General features: G+C 36.8%; 1 protein-coding gene across 4 annotated transcripts in view; it reads left to right on the top strand.

Moving 5' to 3' along the window:
- letm1 (leucine zipper-EF-hand containing transmembrane protein 1) overlaps positions 1-11,142 on the top strand; it is an 85,628-nt gene extending 74,486 nt beyond the window's left edge. For 2 of the 4 annotated variants that reach the window (XM_063047002.1, XM_063047001.1), the window contains exons 13-14: positions 5,374-5,530; positions 8,248-11,142. In XM_063047002.1, coding sequence (XP_062903072.1) covers positions 5,374-5,530; positions 8,248-8,400 — 310 coding nt within the window. In that variant the 3' untranslated portion in view covers positions 8,401-11,142. The remainder of the gene's footprint in view (positions 1-5,373; positions 5,531-8,247) is intronic. The other 2 variants (XM_063047004.1, XM_063047003.1) reach the window with 1 other exon arrangement.
- The last annotated feature ends 3,693 nt before the right edge of the window (positions 11,143-14,835 follow it).

A 14,835-nucleotide genomic window follows, 5' to 3' on the forward strand; every position in this document is an offset into this window, starting at 1 on the left:
TGTACTTAAGACTTGTGTGTCCAATTCTTAAGCAACTGATGATCACTTCTATTTTTCTATATCCACCTGATATTCTTTTGTATCTGACTTGCCTTTGTATTTTGTACAGTTGTCTCCCTGCTTCACTCTCATCCCAGTGCTTCTGCCATGTGCCCTCAATAAGTGTTTTAATAATGTTTTCGATTTCTGCTTCGCTTAAAGGGATCTGGACCTCTTTTATAGACTATTTGAGTGATTGTTTAGCTATAATGTCCACTTTTTCATTACCCTCCACACCACAATGAGCAGGAACCCAAAGAAAGCTTACCTCTACCCCATTTTTGGTCAGTGTATATAACTTGTATAGAATGTCCGATAAAATATCCTGTCTACTTCCTGATTTTCTTGATTTGTTAGAGGTTAATGCAGACAAACTGTCTGAACAGATTACAGCCTCTTCGACATTATTTTCCAAGATAATGCACTCAATATTGCTGTTAATTCTGTTGTATACGCTGATAAATTGTTTGATGTTCTTTTCCTAATGCTAGTTTTGCAATGAGGAATGTAGACTGCAATACCTGTGTGGCCAGATCTAGGGTCTTTTGATCCATCCGTAACTATTACAAGTTTGTTTCTAAAATGCAGATCTATATATTCTTGTACTATCAGTTTGATTTCACAGTTAGACTTTCCCAAAAGTTGTTGCAGGTTTATATCCACTGTATGTATTGTAAAGAGCCATGGAGGAACATCAGATATTGGAACTGTAGGACTATATTCCATTTCATGTAGACTGTATTTTTGTGCTGCTACATCCCTGATCCAACCAAAGGTATTATAACTTGAATTATTATGTTCCCAGCAGTCTTTTAATATAGCTTTAGCTGGATGTGAGTAGTTATGCCCCATGATGTTAACCCAGTAATGTAGCATTAGCTTTAGTCTTCTAGGTCTTAATGGCATTTCCCCCATTTCGACTTGAAGAGCTGATATAGGTGATGTTCTGAATGCACCACTACGAACCCTGAGGGCCTAAGCTTGCTCAACATCCAACATTTTTAAATTACTTTCTGCAGCAGAAAGTATGCTACACTTCCATAATCCAATGTAGCCCTCATTAAAGCTTAATAAATATTTAGTGGCAATAACCTGCTCGCACCCCAATCCTGTCCAGGCAATTCCAGATACAGGTGCATTTTTACTGCAATCAATTGAAACATCTTGACTACACACAGGTGATCTCCATTTAACTAATTATGTGACTTCTAAAACCAATTGGCTGCACCAGTGATGATTTGGTATGTCATATTAAAGGGGGTGAATACTTATGCAATCAATTATTTTGCATTTTATATTTGTAATTAATGTAGATTACTTTGTGGAGATCTGTTTTCACTTTGATACGAAAGAGTCCTTTTCTGTCGATCAGTGTAAAAAAAAAAGCGCCAAATTACATCCACTATGATTCAATGTTGTAAAAGATTAAAACATGAAAACTTTCAAGGGGTGGTGAATACTTCTTATAGACACGGCAGTTTCAGACAAGTTAGTCGTTCCTACAATGGTTTATGCTTCATTAACTCCCTTAGTAAAGCATTTTGTTCTCCACCAAACTTTGAGAGCAATGCTCCTGCTCCTCAGGGTTGCCAGATTGAAATTTTAATTTAAAGCCAAACAATACTAGGAAAAAGCCAGGGGGAAAAGCCAAGAGGCCAAATGAATTTTCTGACGCTGAACAAATTAGGAAAAAAACAACTTTCTGGAATTTGGCGCCAAAAAAGCCAATCTAGTAACCCTGCTGCTCCTCATCTTGCAATGTTAAATCTGTTACATTTACCAGTTCCCCTGTTTTATTGAAATATTCTATCATAGATCACATTAGATTTTACTAATATTATTGGAATATTTCTCAAAAAGCAATTAAAACATGATCACATTCAGTGTACTGTTCCAAAGGGAAGAAAAACAAATCTGTTACTAAGGTTCTAGATCAGTTCCATGCAGTGGAATTACACAGTTTGTAGTAAACTGGGCTATTTTGCTTTTGCCTAAAACTACAGAATAATACAGAATGTGTTTCAGAACCAGTTCTTGGGAGGAAATTAGGCTCAAATCTGCAGATGCTGGATAACTGAAACTAAAGCTGAAATTTCTGAAAACAACAAACAGCCAGGCATCATTGTGAAAAGAGAAACAGAGTTAACATTTCAGGTCAAATCTAGATGATGTAAAATGTCATTAGAAGCAAAGGAGCATATAAGTACAATAAAAGGTAAAACAAAATGCAAAAGGACAAAAAATAATGCCAATCTTGGCATTAATCAGCCTAGTGCGTGTCATTCAGGAAATTACAGAAGTCCATAGTAAGGAATTGGATGTCTAAGCACCTTCAAAAATTTCAGATTGTTTTAGAAAGAGCCAACATGGTTTTCTAAAAGATAGGTCATGTCTGGCAAACCTGATGGATATTTGGAGATACTAATGTTTTTGTGATTGTCAGAAAGCTTGTTGAATCCCTTCATGATAGTGTTAACTAAAGTTGAATCTCACAATATTGAAGAGAATATATTGAGGTGACTGAGGAATTGGCTGGCCTTATACTAAACTCAAATTATCAATAACTAATGGTTCAGGGATGCAACTTTAGGGGTGCCATGGTAGTATAGCGGTTAGCGCAGTTATGTTACAGCTCGCTGGGGGGTTGTGCGGGGTGATGGTTGGACTGTGGAGTTCAATCCTGGCATCCTCTATTGGGAATTTGTGTGACCTCCCTGTGGAACATGTGGGTTTTCTCCTTGCTAAAGTCCATGTACAACATCCACTGCCTTGCTTTCATCAATTTTCCTGGTGACTTCCTTGAAAAACTGTATAAGATTGGTTGGACAAGACCTAAAATGCACAAAGCCATGTTGACTATCCCTAATTAGTCACTGTCTATCCAAATATTGATGTATCCAGTCCCTTGGAATACCTTGCAATAACTTTCCCACTACTGATTTCAGGCTCACCGGCCTATAGTTTCCTGGCTATTCTTGGAGCCTTTCTTAAACAATGGAACAACGTTAGCTATCCTCCAATCCTCCAGCACCCCCTCTGTGGCTAAGGATGTTTTAAATAGCTCTGCTAGGCCTCTGCAATTAAAGCAGTACTCTCCCACAGAGTCTGAGGGAGCACATTGTCAGGCCACAGGAATTTATCAACCCTAATGTGCCTCAAGACAGCAAACACCTCCTCCTCTGTAATTTGTATGGGATCCATGACCTTGTTGCTGCATTGCCTCACATCTATAGGCTCCCGAGTAAGTGTAGATGCAAAAAATCCATTTAAGATCTTCCCTCATCTCCTTCAGCTCCACTCTGATCTTCCAGAGGGCCAATTTTGTCCCTTGCTCTTAATATTTCTGTAGCAACCCTTGGGATTCTCCTCAACCTTCTCTGTTAGAGCAATCTCATGTCTTGTAGCCTTTGTGGTTTCTTTCTGAAGTGTTCTCCTGCATTTCTTATACTTCTCATTACCTCATCTGTTCCTACCTGCCTAAAACTTCTATGTACCTTTTTTTCTCCCTAAACCAGGGCCTCAATATCTCCTGAAAACCAAGGTTCCCTAAGCCTGTTATGCTTGCCTTTTATTGTGACAGGAACATACAAACTCTCTGTATTCTCAAAATTTCAAACTTTTGATTTACCATGTATATCTTTGCCAGTAAACAACCTGTCCTGGTCAACACTTGTCAGGTCCTTCCTAGTACCATCAAAATTGGCATTCCTGCAATTTAAAATTTCAACCTGAGGACTACACCTATCCTTTTCCGTAATTACATTGAAACTAATGGCATTATGATTGCTGGGAGCAAAGTATTCTCCTGCACAAACTTTTGTTACCTGCCCTGTCTCATTCCCTAATAGGAGATCTAGTATTGCACTCTTCACGCACCCCCCCCCCCCACCGCCCCACTATCAGTTCAGGTGAAAATGTCTCTTTCTCCTTCTTTTCCATTCCTAATGAAGGGTCTCAGCCCAAAACATCTACAGTTCAATATTTCCATAGATGCTGCCTGACCTTTTGAGTTGCTCCAGCATTTTGTGTGTGTTGCTCCAGTATTCCATTATCCTTTTTGAATATTTTAATATCAGTCCATGATGCTTTAATGATTTTTATACATCAAGTCAGAACAAGTGGGAGAATGGAGTAGAATCCTTACAAGGATGCAAGATAACAAGAGATGGGGTCATGATAGCTGTGGGAATCTGTGAGTTTGTAATAGATTTGCAATATTTAATCAGAATCAGGTTTATTATCACTGTCCTTAAGGACAATTTGCTTTTCAATGATGGTACAGTGCAAAGATATAAAATAAAAATACCATAAATTACAACATAAATAGCATGGGGGTTGGGGAGAGAAATAATGCTTAGGTTCCTGCATCATTCAGCAATCTGATGGCAGACAGGAAGAAACCGTTCCTGAATTGTTGAATGTCGGTCCTCTGGTTCCTGTGCCACCTTCCTGACATTAGTAATGAGAAGAGGACATGACCCAGATGGCGAGGGTCCTTAGTGATGGATAGCTCCTTCTTAAGGCACCGCCTCTTGAAGCTGTTGTGCTAGTGATGGAGTTGGCTGAGTCTACCGGCTGCAGCCTCGTGTAATCCTGTACATTACCTCCTGCCATCACTGAAACAACCACTCACAATGCATCTATAGAAATTTGCAAGAATTTTAAAGATAAGATTTAAAGATTAGCTTTGTTTGTCAACAGCCAACACAATCTAAGGATGTCCTGGGGCAATCTGCAGGTGTTGCCATGCTTCCATTGACAACAGAGTGTGTCCGCAACTTACTAGCACTTACTTTGGTCATGAGTGACATACCTCAATTCTCCTCAAACTCCTAACAAAGTATCAACTGATCTGCATTCTCTTACACATCGTTGTTTTAAGTAATCCCACAATGTGAGAATGTAGATTTTTTTTCCCCTTCAGTGATGCCAGGAGGTAATATTCTATTTTTTTTTGTTGGAGCTGCTGTGAGGCTCACTGTTCAGCCATTGGATCTTGTTTTTGGTTGTCCGAGAAATAAACACGTTTTGTAAGAGCCACTAAGTGTGTTAAACAACTAGATTGACTGTGAGCTACAGTATGTTGTGTAAAGCATAGAGGAGTAATTGTGGGCATAAATTCTGTTCTGTAAACAGCAATGGTTGATTATAAATTATTATTAAAATAACTTCTTGAAGGACTGGTAATTTTCTGGGCAAGAGCTTTATTACTAATATCTGGAATATACTAATGGAAACTGCATCCTAAAATCCAAAATTTAAGATTCTGCTGATACTCCCTTGCCTTACTCTAACAACAAGCTGCAATTAACTTTAACATCTTCCTATATACAGTTTGTATTTCACCTTTAGGGACAATCTCATCAGCATCAATGAGCTGATCAGTGCGATGAAGCAGATCCAGAACATCCCACACCATAAATTACAGAAGATTGCTGAATCTCTTGATGAAAATAAGGACGGAAGGATTGATATCAATGACGTCATTAAAGTAAGTTCAAAATCTCGAGTTTTTCCTGACATTAATAGACTGATACATAATCATTTTCAGGGGGAGAAATCTGACATTTTTCACGTCTCAGCATTAAAAAAAATTGAAAAACTATTTGTAGATTTTATTGTACGTCTAACATAGACAGTGTGTATCTTTTTATTACCTAGTTGCTCTGAATAGCTTTCCAGATTTAGAAGTGTTTGCAGTGGTATTCTTCGATCAGTGGAACAGACCTGTATGGAAAATAATTGAATACCACATGAAACCATTACATACAGATAGATGGCCAATAATATTCTGACATGGTCATCCACTGATAATTGATTACAGTAACGTCAAAAACCTAATTGCTTGGTAAAAAACTTTAACTATTCTCTTTTTTAATCAAAAATCTTAGAAAGACTGTGTGCATTATTTGAGAACTGTGAATATGTTTTAAGTACCTTGCAAATGAGAATGGAGTTACCTTCCTTGTCATAATTGACATGCAAAGGTCACCACAGATCACACTTCATTTAGTTTGTAAATCATGAAATGGTAAAACTTTTTTGCTTATGGCTCAAATGTAATTGCTCATTTGCTGCCTCATTTTCCAAACGTGTTTAAGTTCCTTTTGCCATCGTATCATGAAAGAGAAGGACCTTTAAGTTATTTACCAAGCAGTTAGCTTTTTGATGATAGTTATGTAATAAATTATCTGTAGATGATCATGTCAAAATAATACTGGCCATCTATCTGTATATAATGGTTTCATGTGGATATTTCAATTATTTTTCATACAGGTCTGTTCATAAGCTGTTGTCAGTTCAGAGTATAATATTGTGTCAGTAGTGACTCAAGCTGCTATTGTCATTTTCAATTGTGTTGCCTTTCATTGAAGAAGTGCTCAGTACTGTCACCTTATCCATCTTGAATACAGACGAAGCAAATTTAAAGTAGTCTTACAAACAAACCATTAAGTTGGTTTAACACAGAAAACGCTCATTTCCAGTACAAAAGCAAAATAAGGATTATGTCCTGGAATTAATATTTTGTATATTTTGACTTTTTTTTAATATAACTAGCTGAACTTTATCACCTTATTAGCTGAGAAAGCTGAATATCCAGGTGCCACGTAATTTCAAAACTATACACAAACTGCCCAAATCCCTGCTATATTATCCTTGAGACCACCTTAAAACTATCTGAACTAGGAAATGCTTTCAGTTCTGTTACAAAACTCCACTGAGGTCTGACAATCCACTGACAGAAGAAGAATTTAATTTGGCTAAATAGTTTGCATTTCTCAGCTGCTATGAATGGATGCAGCCTCAATTCTGCATACTTCATTCAGAGAGTTACAGAAGAAGGAATGTTTCTCTGTTCATTTTCCAAACAGCAATACTCTCAAGCAAGGCTTTTAACCTTTTCCTAAGCAGGTGTCTTTACAAGTTGTATTTTTGTAGTTCTGTTTCCTCTTGGACTTTTTGAACTTCAAATAAGTTTTAACCAAGAACTGCAGCTTCAACAGATGTTATCTTTCCTGGGCTTCTGAAAGTACTGTGTTTATGCAGCTGTTTCAACTATGGATGAAACATAGAATATGTCAGAGAAAGCCCTTGCTTCCAGAGTTGTCTGAGCAACTGTGCATTATGAAGCTTTACTCAACACATGTTTAATTTAGTTCAAGTTCACACAGAGTGAAGTTGACATGTACTTAATCTAAATTGAATGGCTGCTACTAAAACCCTCAGTGGGCTAGTGGTTCAGATATTGCTGTGATCTCTTATAGCTTTGAGGGGAAGAGGGGCTATGAACAAGATGTAGATAAAATTAAATGAACAGGACATTGTCCTAGCATACCATGCATATTAAAGGAACCTCGGCTTCACATCAGAGTGAAATTATGAATTTGTTTGTCCCCCGATGAAAAGTATCCAATAATTGTGCAACCCCGAAAACTAAGAATTGTTATGAGCCTCTTAGATTGGTGTTTGGGCCAAGTACTTAATCATGACCATCATAGATAATTATCATTTTCACACTGAGAAGATTAAAAGAAACAGGAATATATAGCAAGGCCGTTTGATCAATGAAATGGCAGCTGCTACTTGATAATTTAATTAGTATCTGTGTTTACCAACGTGCAGAAGGTGCAGAAAAAAGGGTAAGAATAGAATGCAACAAACGCAAGGTAAAGATAGAACCAGAGAATCATTTCTTTTCTCAAGCAAAATAATGGCAGTTCTGTTGTTCAAGTGTTAATCAGTATGGTTGATTCTTAACAATCATCTCAGTTTGAGAGCAATTGGAGATGGTTGCTGCTAGATTCCTTTATCTCTTGATTCCCTTAAATTCAAAAATCTATCAAATTCAGAATTGAATGAATAAAAGAGGCAGAGTATCACCTGCAAGTGCTACTTTGTTGCATGGTTAATACGAGGAACTTAAGACTACATTTTCCCCATTGTTTGGTCTGATTGGTAAGGAAGAATATTTTGTATTTGCTGCACTCACCCCACCCCCCACCCAATCACTCCATTTTATCTCGGCATATTGGCCAATGATAATGTAGGACCATTATTTTTCTAAAAGTCCCTGGATTTTTATGCCCTTGTGTGAACAATGCAAATGAATTTTTAAGAACTGTTTTAAAGTACTGATATTAAGATAAGGTAGAAGATCTGTAAACTGTTATTGATTATCTTTTTTTCATCTTGTTTGATCTTTTGCAGGTAGTGAAACTAATTGATAAAGAGGATATAGACATCTCAACTAATCAGGTTGCAGAAATTTTGGAATTATTACGCAAAGAAGAGAAAGTTGTAGAAAACCAAAAAGTGAAGGAGAAATCTGAGAAGGAACAGCTGGCAGAAATCCAGAATTAAACTGTTCTCACTATGTCAGAACTCATCTAATTCATTTGTTTGATTTCTCTTTTGAAACTTAAAAGAAGTATTTGCATAGCTGGGAAAATCAAGTGGATAATATATATTGGAAAGAAATTGTAGTTTTCTGTATCTCACTGAAGAAATTGAATAATGTTCAATTTAGAATTGAACCCTTCATTCCAGATGCTTGAAAACGTTAGATTTTTTTTCTTTGAAGTGAAAAATAACAGAAATGTGATGTGGTAAGCTGAGTATCTTTATAAATGAACAAAATAGCAACAAATCTCAGTCTTGATGGTAATCGATCTTGTTCCTTCAAGTGCTTGCCTTGCTGAAGCTTATTTAAATTTTAAAAATTTGCTTGCAGTAGTGTCCATTAAATTGAATATATATGAATTCAATAACCTAGTGTTATAAAATTGAATTGGATAAATGCCATACCAAAAAATTGATATTTCTCACATGGGTGAAATTCTTATAAAAATTTCCACTGAAATTTTGCTATCCTTGGGTGTACCTACTACTCCTGTCATATAGTGCATCCTTTCAGCTACAGCTTACCTGTTTTTAATATATGCCTGTTGAATTGGTTATTTCCATGTACTGCTATATTGCTCAAACAACTTGCTTCACCTGTACTGCTAAAAGCATATGATTTGTCAATGAAATTTTAAGAATACACTCAGGTATTGATAAATTTATATTTGAAGTGGTTTACTTTGTAAAGATCAAACCCTTTTCAAATTGTATCTATATTTAAATTGCAGATACTGTGGTTAATGCTTTGAGATTTGCTTACCTGTACAAAATTGGACTTCACTAAAGGATGTTAATGTGGCTAATGAATTTTGAAGGTCGTTCACATTTTGATTGTAGAATTTCATTTAATTATTTTTAGCTACCCATGTTAACAGGAATATATATTCCCCTGGTAAAATTTGTTTCTTCATAATTGCACACTTTTACATCGCAGTTCTTTGTGAGTAAGAAATGAAGAAACTGGTTAACCTTCAGAAAGACCACTCAGTTCTGGGTTCCAATGCCTTTAGTACCACACAAAATGTATTTTGATTCCTAATTATTTCCTAAACTATTTGTATGATGCTTATGACCGTTGCACAAAGGTTGTATAGTTACAGATCTATTTGTGCATTATTTGCACTATTTAACACTTGAGAATAATTTTGTTTGGAATTAAGGCTGTTAATAACTGAATCAATTGAGTCTCCATAACAATATTGTCAAGTAGTTAATCTTTATTTCTGCATTGAAGCTTGCACACTTTACACTGGAAATTATTTGAATAACTTACTTGCTTAAGACTCCATTAATGTTTTTGAGTTACAGTACTGTTCCTAATAATTTTTTTCACAATGTCAAATCAAATAGTTATTCAAATACTAACAATCTATAGCAGATGCTGAAAATCCAAACAACACAGACAAAATACTGGAGGAACTCAGCAAGCCAGGCAGCATCTGTGGAAATGAGTAAGCAGTTGTCATTTTGGGCCGAGACCCCTCGTCAGGCGTCGTGATGAAGCTCATTGTGCATTGAAAATGAGATCTGTGTAACTGAAATATTAAATGCATTATGACCAATTCCAAAGGCGATGACCTGCCCAAATAAATTGGTTTGGAAGCGGAGACACAAATTTGATAAAATAAGTCATTTGGTTGTATATTATGCTAAATGAAGCTATAGTGTGGTCAGTAACCTCTTCACAGTTTCTGCATCCTTCTTCATTAGTTATTTGTCTTTTGTTATAACAACAGACAAGCAAAAACAGTTTTGGAATAATTTTTCCCACTCCATACCTATTCACTCACTACTCCGTGTTGCTCTTATTTCAGCCAAGTCTAAATTTTAGAATAATTTGGCAGAGCAATTGATTATACTGCATGGTGATATACTGAGGGCTATACACTCCTTTCACTGCGTGACCTCGATTCAAAATAATGGCCAAAGGTAAAGAGACTATGCAGATTCTCTGTTTTACATTTCAGGACACAAACTAAAATTGTAAATAACTTGATAATCTAATTGAAATATAAAAAAGATCTAGCTGATATGAAGAATGTAACATTTAATACTAGTTTACTATTCAGTACTAACAAATTAAAAAGAAAAGGTTTTGCTTTCTTTTAAACTGAATTTTATCCAGTCTGGAACTAATTAAAATAGTATCTTAAGGAAAAAAAAACTTTTTGATGACTGTCAAAACTAGAAAAAAATCACTGAAATCATTTGGAGTCCAAAAATCAAACTAAACATTCAATTAAGGGTGTTGCTATGGAATTGAGTTATGTAATTACAATGTAAATGTATCCCTTCTGTAAAGGGAAATATGAGTGCACAGCAATCTGCAAAGTTAAGCATTTATCAAATTCAAAGGGAAAATTGTTAAATTAACATGTTTAATGCCTTGTAGAACTTGTACACATTTTGAAAGTGAACTACAGTATTTGTGATGTTGGACGATACTTTTTGTTGTAATCTTGACACACTTGTTGCTTGTGTTAATACAAATGATAGTTCTGCTTTATTAGATATTTCTTGCTTTAATGTTAATATATACAGAAGGTAGTGCACTGAACTTTGAAAAATGATAGATACATTTTTAATAATGAAACAATGGACTGATCTTTGGAAAAAGTTAAATTCAAAAATATCTAAATATTCATGTTTAATAATTGAACAGCTGGTATGATTAAAGTACACCAAGAATTAAATCCCACGTGTCTTGCCGTTTTCCTTCCTCGTGGATTTTTCAGTTTCTGTGAACTATAAGGAATCAGCTGATCTTCAGGATATCCTCCAGGCAAGTGCAGTGTACTTGCATCGTGTGTCATGCAGCTGAACAAAATCTAACCCAAGGACCATCAGTCGAACAACATAGCTAGCTTCTATTACCTTGTAAATGCATTTTAAGTTTCAACGCTGCTTCTGGGTTTGCATTTTTAAAACATGAAATGAAATCAAATTGGGAAAGGCAAGGATGTTTGCATTACTATAGCAGAAAGTCCAATTGATGTATTTATTAATAAACTTTAATCTAACAAATGAAGGAGATTGTGTGACCTGCACTGATCGACAGGTTTTGCAAATCTACTTGAATGAAATTTGCCCTTGTATGTTTAGGTGACTATTCAATGTTAACGTGTTAACATTTGTACTTAAAAGATATGGACACTTTGTTCAAACTAGGTTAACACTGACTCAGAAACTATGGACAGAATTTGAAAAGATTCAAATTTCAAATGAAAACTTTCACACTCTAGGTATTGTCTACCTCTTTGAATGAAGTTTTTCTTTTGAGTCTTAATCAGGGCAGCAGTATTTCGGGATAACATCAGAAATTTAGTAATAAGAAAAAAGAACATTACTGAATGAAATTTGGTAGAAGTTAATCCATTTTCACTTAGAAAAGTAGTAATCAACTTTCATTCCTGGAAGGATATACTGGAAATATTTGGAGTACCATACAGAGTTCTGAGCTCAATTTAAAATGAGACTCCAGAATCACTGACAGTGAAATCTTTGAAGAATCACAACGATGAAATGTTAATACTGATCTCAAAAACACCTTTCTCAAAGGTCAGAATTTAAAAGAATGATGAGATAAAACTATGGGCCAGAACTATAATTCAAACAGAAAATGATTGAAAATAATTAAAATTGTGCAGCATATGTGGAAGGAGGAAACAAATCAATATTTCAAGTCAACAACCTTTCATCATTATAGAGTTTAATATTTTATATAATTGGAAAGTAACTTTTGGACAACACAATACCGTACTGCATACACAAATTCACACCAGTTTAGAATGCTGATGTGGTTCCATCCCAACAGATTGTCCTGGGTGCTTACAGCTTTTATAGGTGATTTTGGAGCTATTTTCATCCAGGTGAGGAGAGTGGAGTCCAATCATAAATGACGAAAAGGCTTTGGGAAATTGCAAATAAGTCACTCATCACAGAAAATTCAGTTTTTTTTTGGATACATTATCTAGCTGGGTAATGATGACAATCCCCCCCCCACCCCACCCCACCCCACCCTTTAGATTATCAATGATGGGGAGTGGAGGATGGTAGTCTTGTTAAAAATCATAAGGGTTTTGTTGGACATTGCAGTTAGTTGATCCTTGCATAGAGAATACTGTGCAGCTGTTTGTGTGAGTTCCCTTTTCACATTTAGTTTCCCTCATTAATATCCTCTCCAGTATGAACGCAATCTGTTCCAATCATTTTCATTATTTGCATTTGTAAAGGCTGAACTTCCAGAACAGACACTCCACTCTTGAGTTCCATCATAGTAAGGGACCATCAGGAGGAGAGAGAGGAAAGTATGCAAGCTTTGTCCGAAAAAGTAAAACAACCCTGCCAACTAAACAAATTTTTGGTTTGTGACTGCACAAAATGGAGGAAGGAAAGTCCAGGGAGATCACTAATGAGCTAGAATCTCCATCGTGCACATGGAACCCAGTGAAAATGTCAGAAGGAATACACCACCTTTCAATCTACCCATTTACCTCATTTGTGACAGTCTACAGCTTGCACATTGGTCTGTGATGGTGTGTTTCAGAAACTATTGTACTTCTTTGTGTTGAAGATTATGGGTTGGGGGGTTGCTGTCGGGGTAGATTAAGTGTAGCCAGTACTCACCACAAATACTAGGCCTCAGTGTGGAAGGGAAGGAATGTTTAAGATCATGGGTGGGGTGCTGATCAGGAAAGGATGCTTTATCCTCAATAGTGCTGAGCTTTTTGAATGTTGTGCAACATTGCGAATTTGAAGAGGGAGGCACATTAATAAAGTTAACAATGGATTATATCACATACCTCTCCACAAAACCATCTGCCTGTATTTGTTCATTTTGTAAGCTGTACTTCATCCAAGCTGGACGTTACCCATGCCAAGCTTCTCAAGTGACTGCCGTCTATCAGACTGGTGGAGCAAAAAGTAAGCTGCTGGAGGAACTCTGTAGGTCAAGCAGCATCTGTGGAAGCAAGAAAATGGTTGATGTCTCGACTCAATGTCCAACTACCCTTTTGCCTCCACAGATCCCCCTCACCCTACTGAGATCCTCCAGCAGTTTATTTTTCACTGCAGACTCTAGCATTGGCAGTCCCTTGCATTCCCCATTGGAATAATTATTGGCCAGACGACATACTTCATTCATTTGCATAATACACCCTGGATTCCTGATGATACCATGCAGGTGCAAGGAAGATTGGTTGATTGGAAGATCAGCTTGAATTGAAAGGTGATCAATGAAATTATCAAAGCAAAATGGATTTGAAAATGTGCTAAAATATCTGTAATTAAGCAGATAGATCCCACTGACTTACAGCAATTTGCACTTACAAAACACCTTTACCATTGGTGCAGAGGAGAATTCAGTGATTTTACAGAGGTATGTAGACTCATGAGGTGCATGGGCAGGGTTGGGGAATCAACAACCAGAGAGCATAGGTTTAAAGTGAGTGGGGGAGATTTAATAGGATCCCAAGGGGTAATGTTTTCACCCAGAGGGTATTGGAATACGAATTACTAGCTACCAGTAGAAATGGGCGAGACAGGTACATTAACAACATTTATAAGATACATAGGCTAAATGGGACAGGCTTAGATGGCGATCATGGTTGGCACCGATGCAACCCTAATATATTACAGTAAAACGTTAGATGAATGTGTTTTCTATCTGGCATAGACAGGATGGGCAGAATGACGCCTTTCATGATGAACCGTGTTACTGGAGAGTTATAACGGGTCAATGCCACGTGCAAACAAGGATGATTCTGGCCTCAGCAAAGAAGCATTCAGCAGAGTCTGAAAGGCAGAACACAGGCATGAAAAATAACATATGTTGATTGGAACAATTTGTATTTATCTGGCTATTGCTTCCTCAGTTTACGCTACGACACATGCTTAGGAATCTCGGCCCTTGTATCATTCCAAAGTCATGGACTTCCTCACTTTGCCATCAGGGGGAGCTCTGGATTCATTTTAAAGTGAAGATTCAAAATAAAGCAAAAATCAATTTGGCCCAAAATTCATGTAACCAAATAACACCCGCTCTTTTCTCACTGATGTGAAAAATATATATAGGCTTAGCACATCTACTTGCACCCTTGGCCGTTTTGTTTTTACCTAAGGTAGTGCCTTGGTTGGATAATGACTTGTTTCCTCATTCAGTTCTGTGGGTCCCGGGCCAAGTACGGAGTCTGCGGTCCCTCCCGCACTGATGCAGAATATACTTGCTGGAACAGCAGCTTGGGTAGCTTCGTGAGGCTTTGTGCCTTTGCCCTTTAGGCTGGGTTTCTGATGTAAGTTTCCAGTACCATGATGAAGGCTTCTCCACTTTGCTATGGTGTCTTAGGGCACAGGTGGAGAGCATTCTAACTGATTGCATCACCGTCTTGTATGGAG

This window comes from Mobula hypostoma, chromosome 4, assembly GCF_963921235.1.
Source record: "Mobula hypostoma chromosome 4, sMobHyp1.1, whole genome shotgun sequence".
Lineage (NCBI taxonomy): Eukaryota > Metazoa > Chordata > Chondrichthyes > Myliobatiformes > Myliobatidae > Mobula > Mobula hypostoma.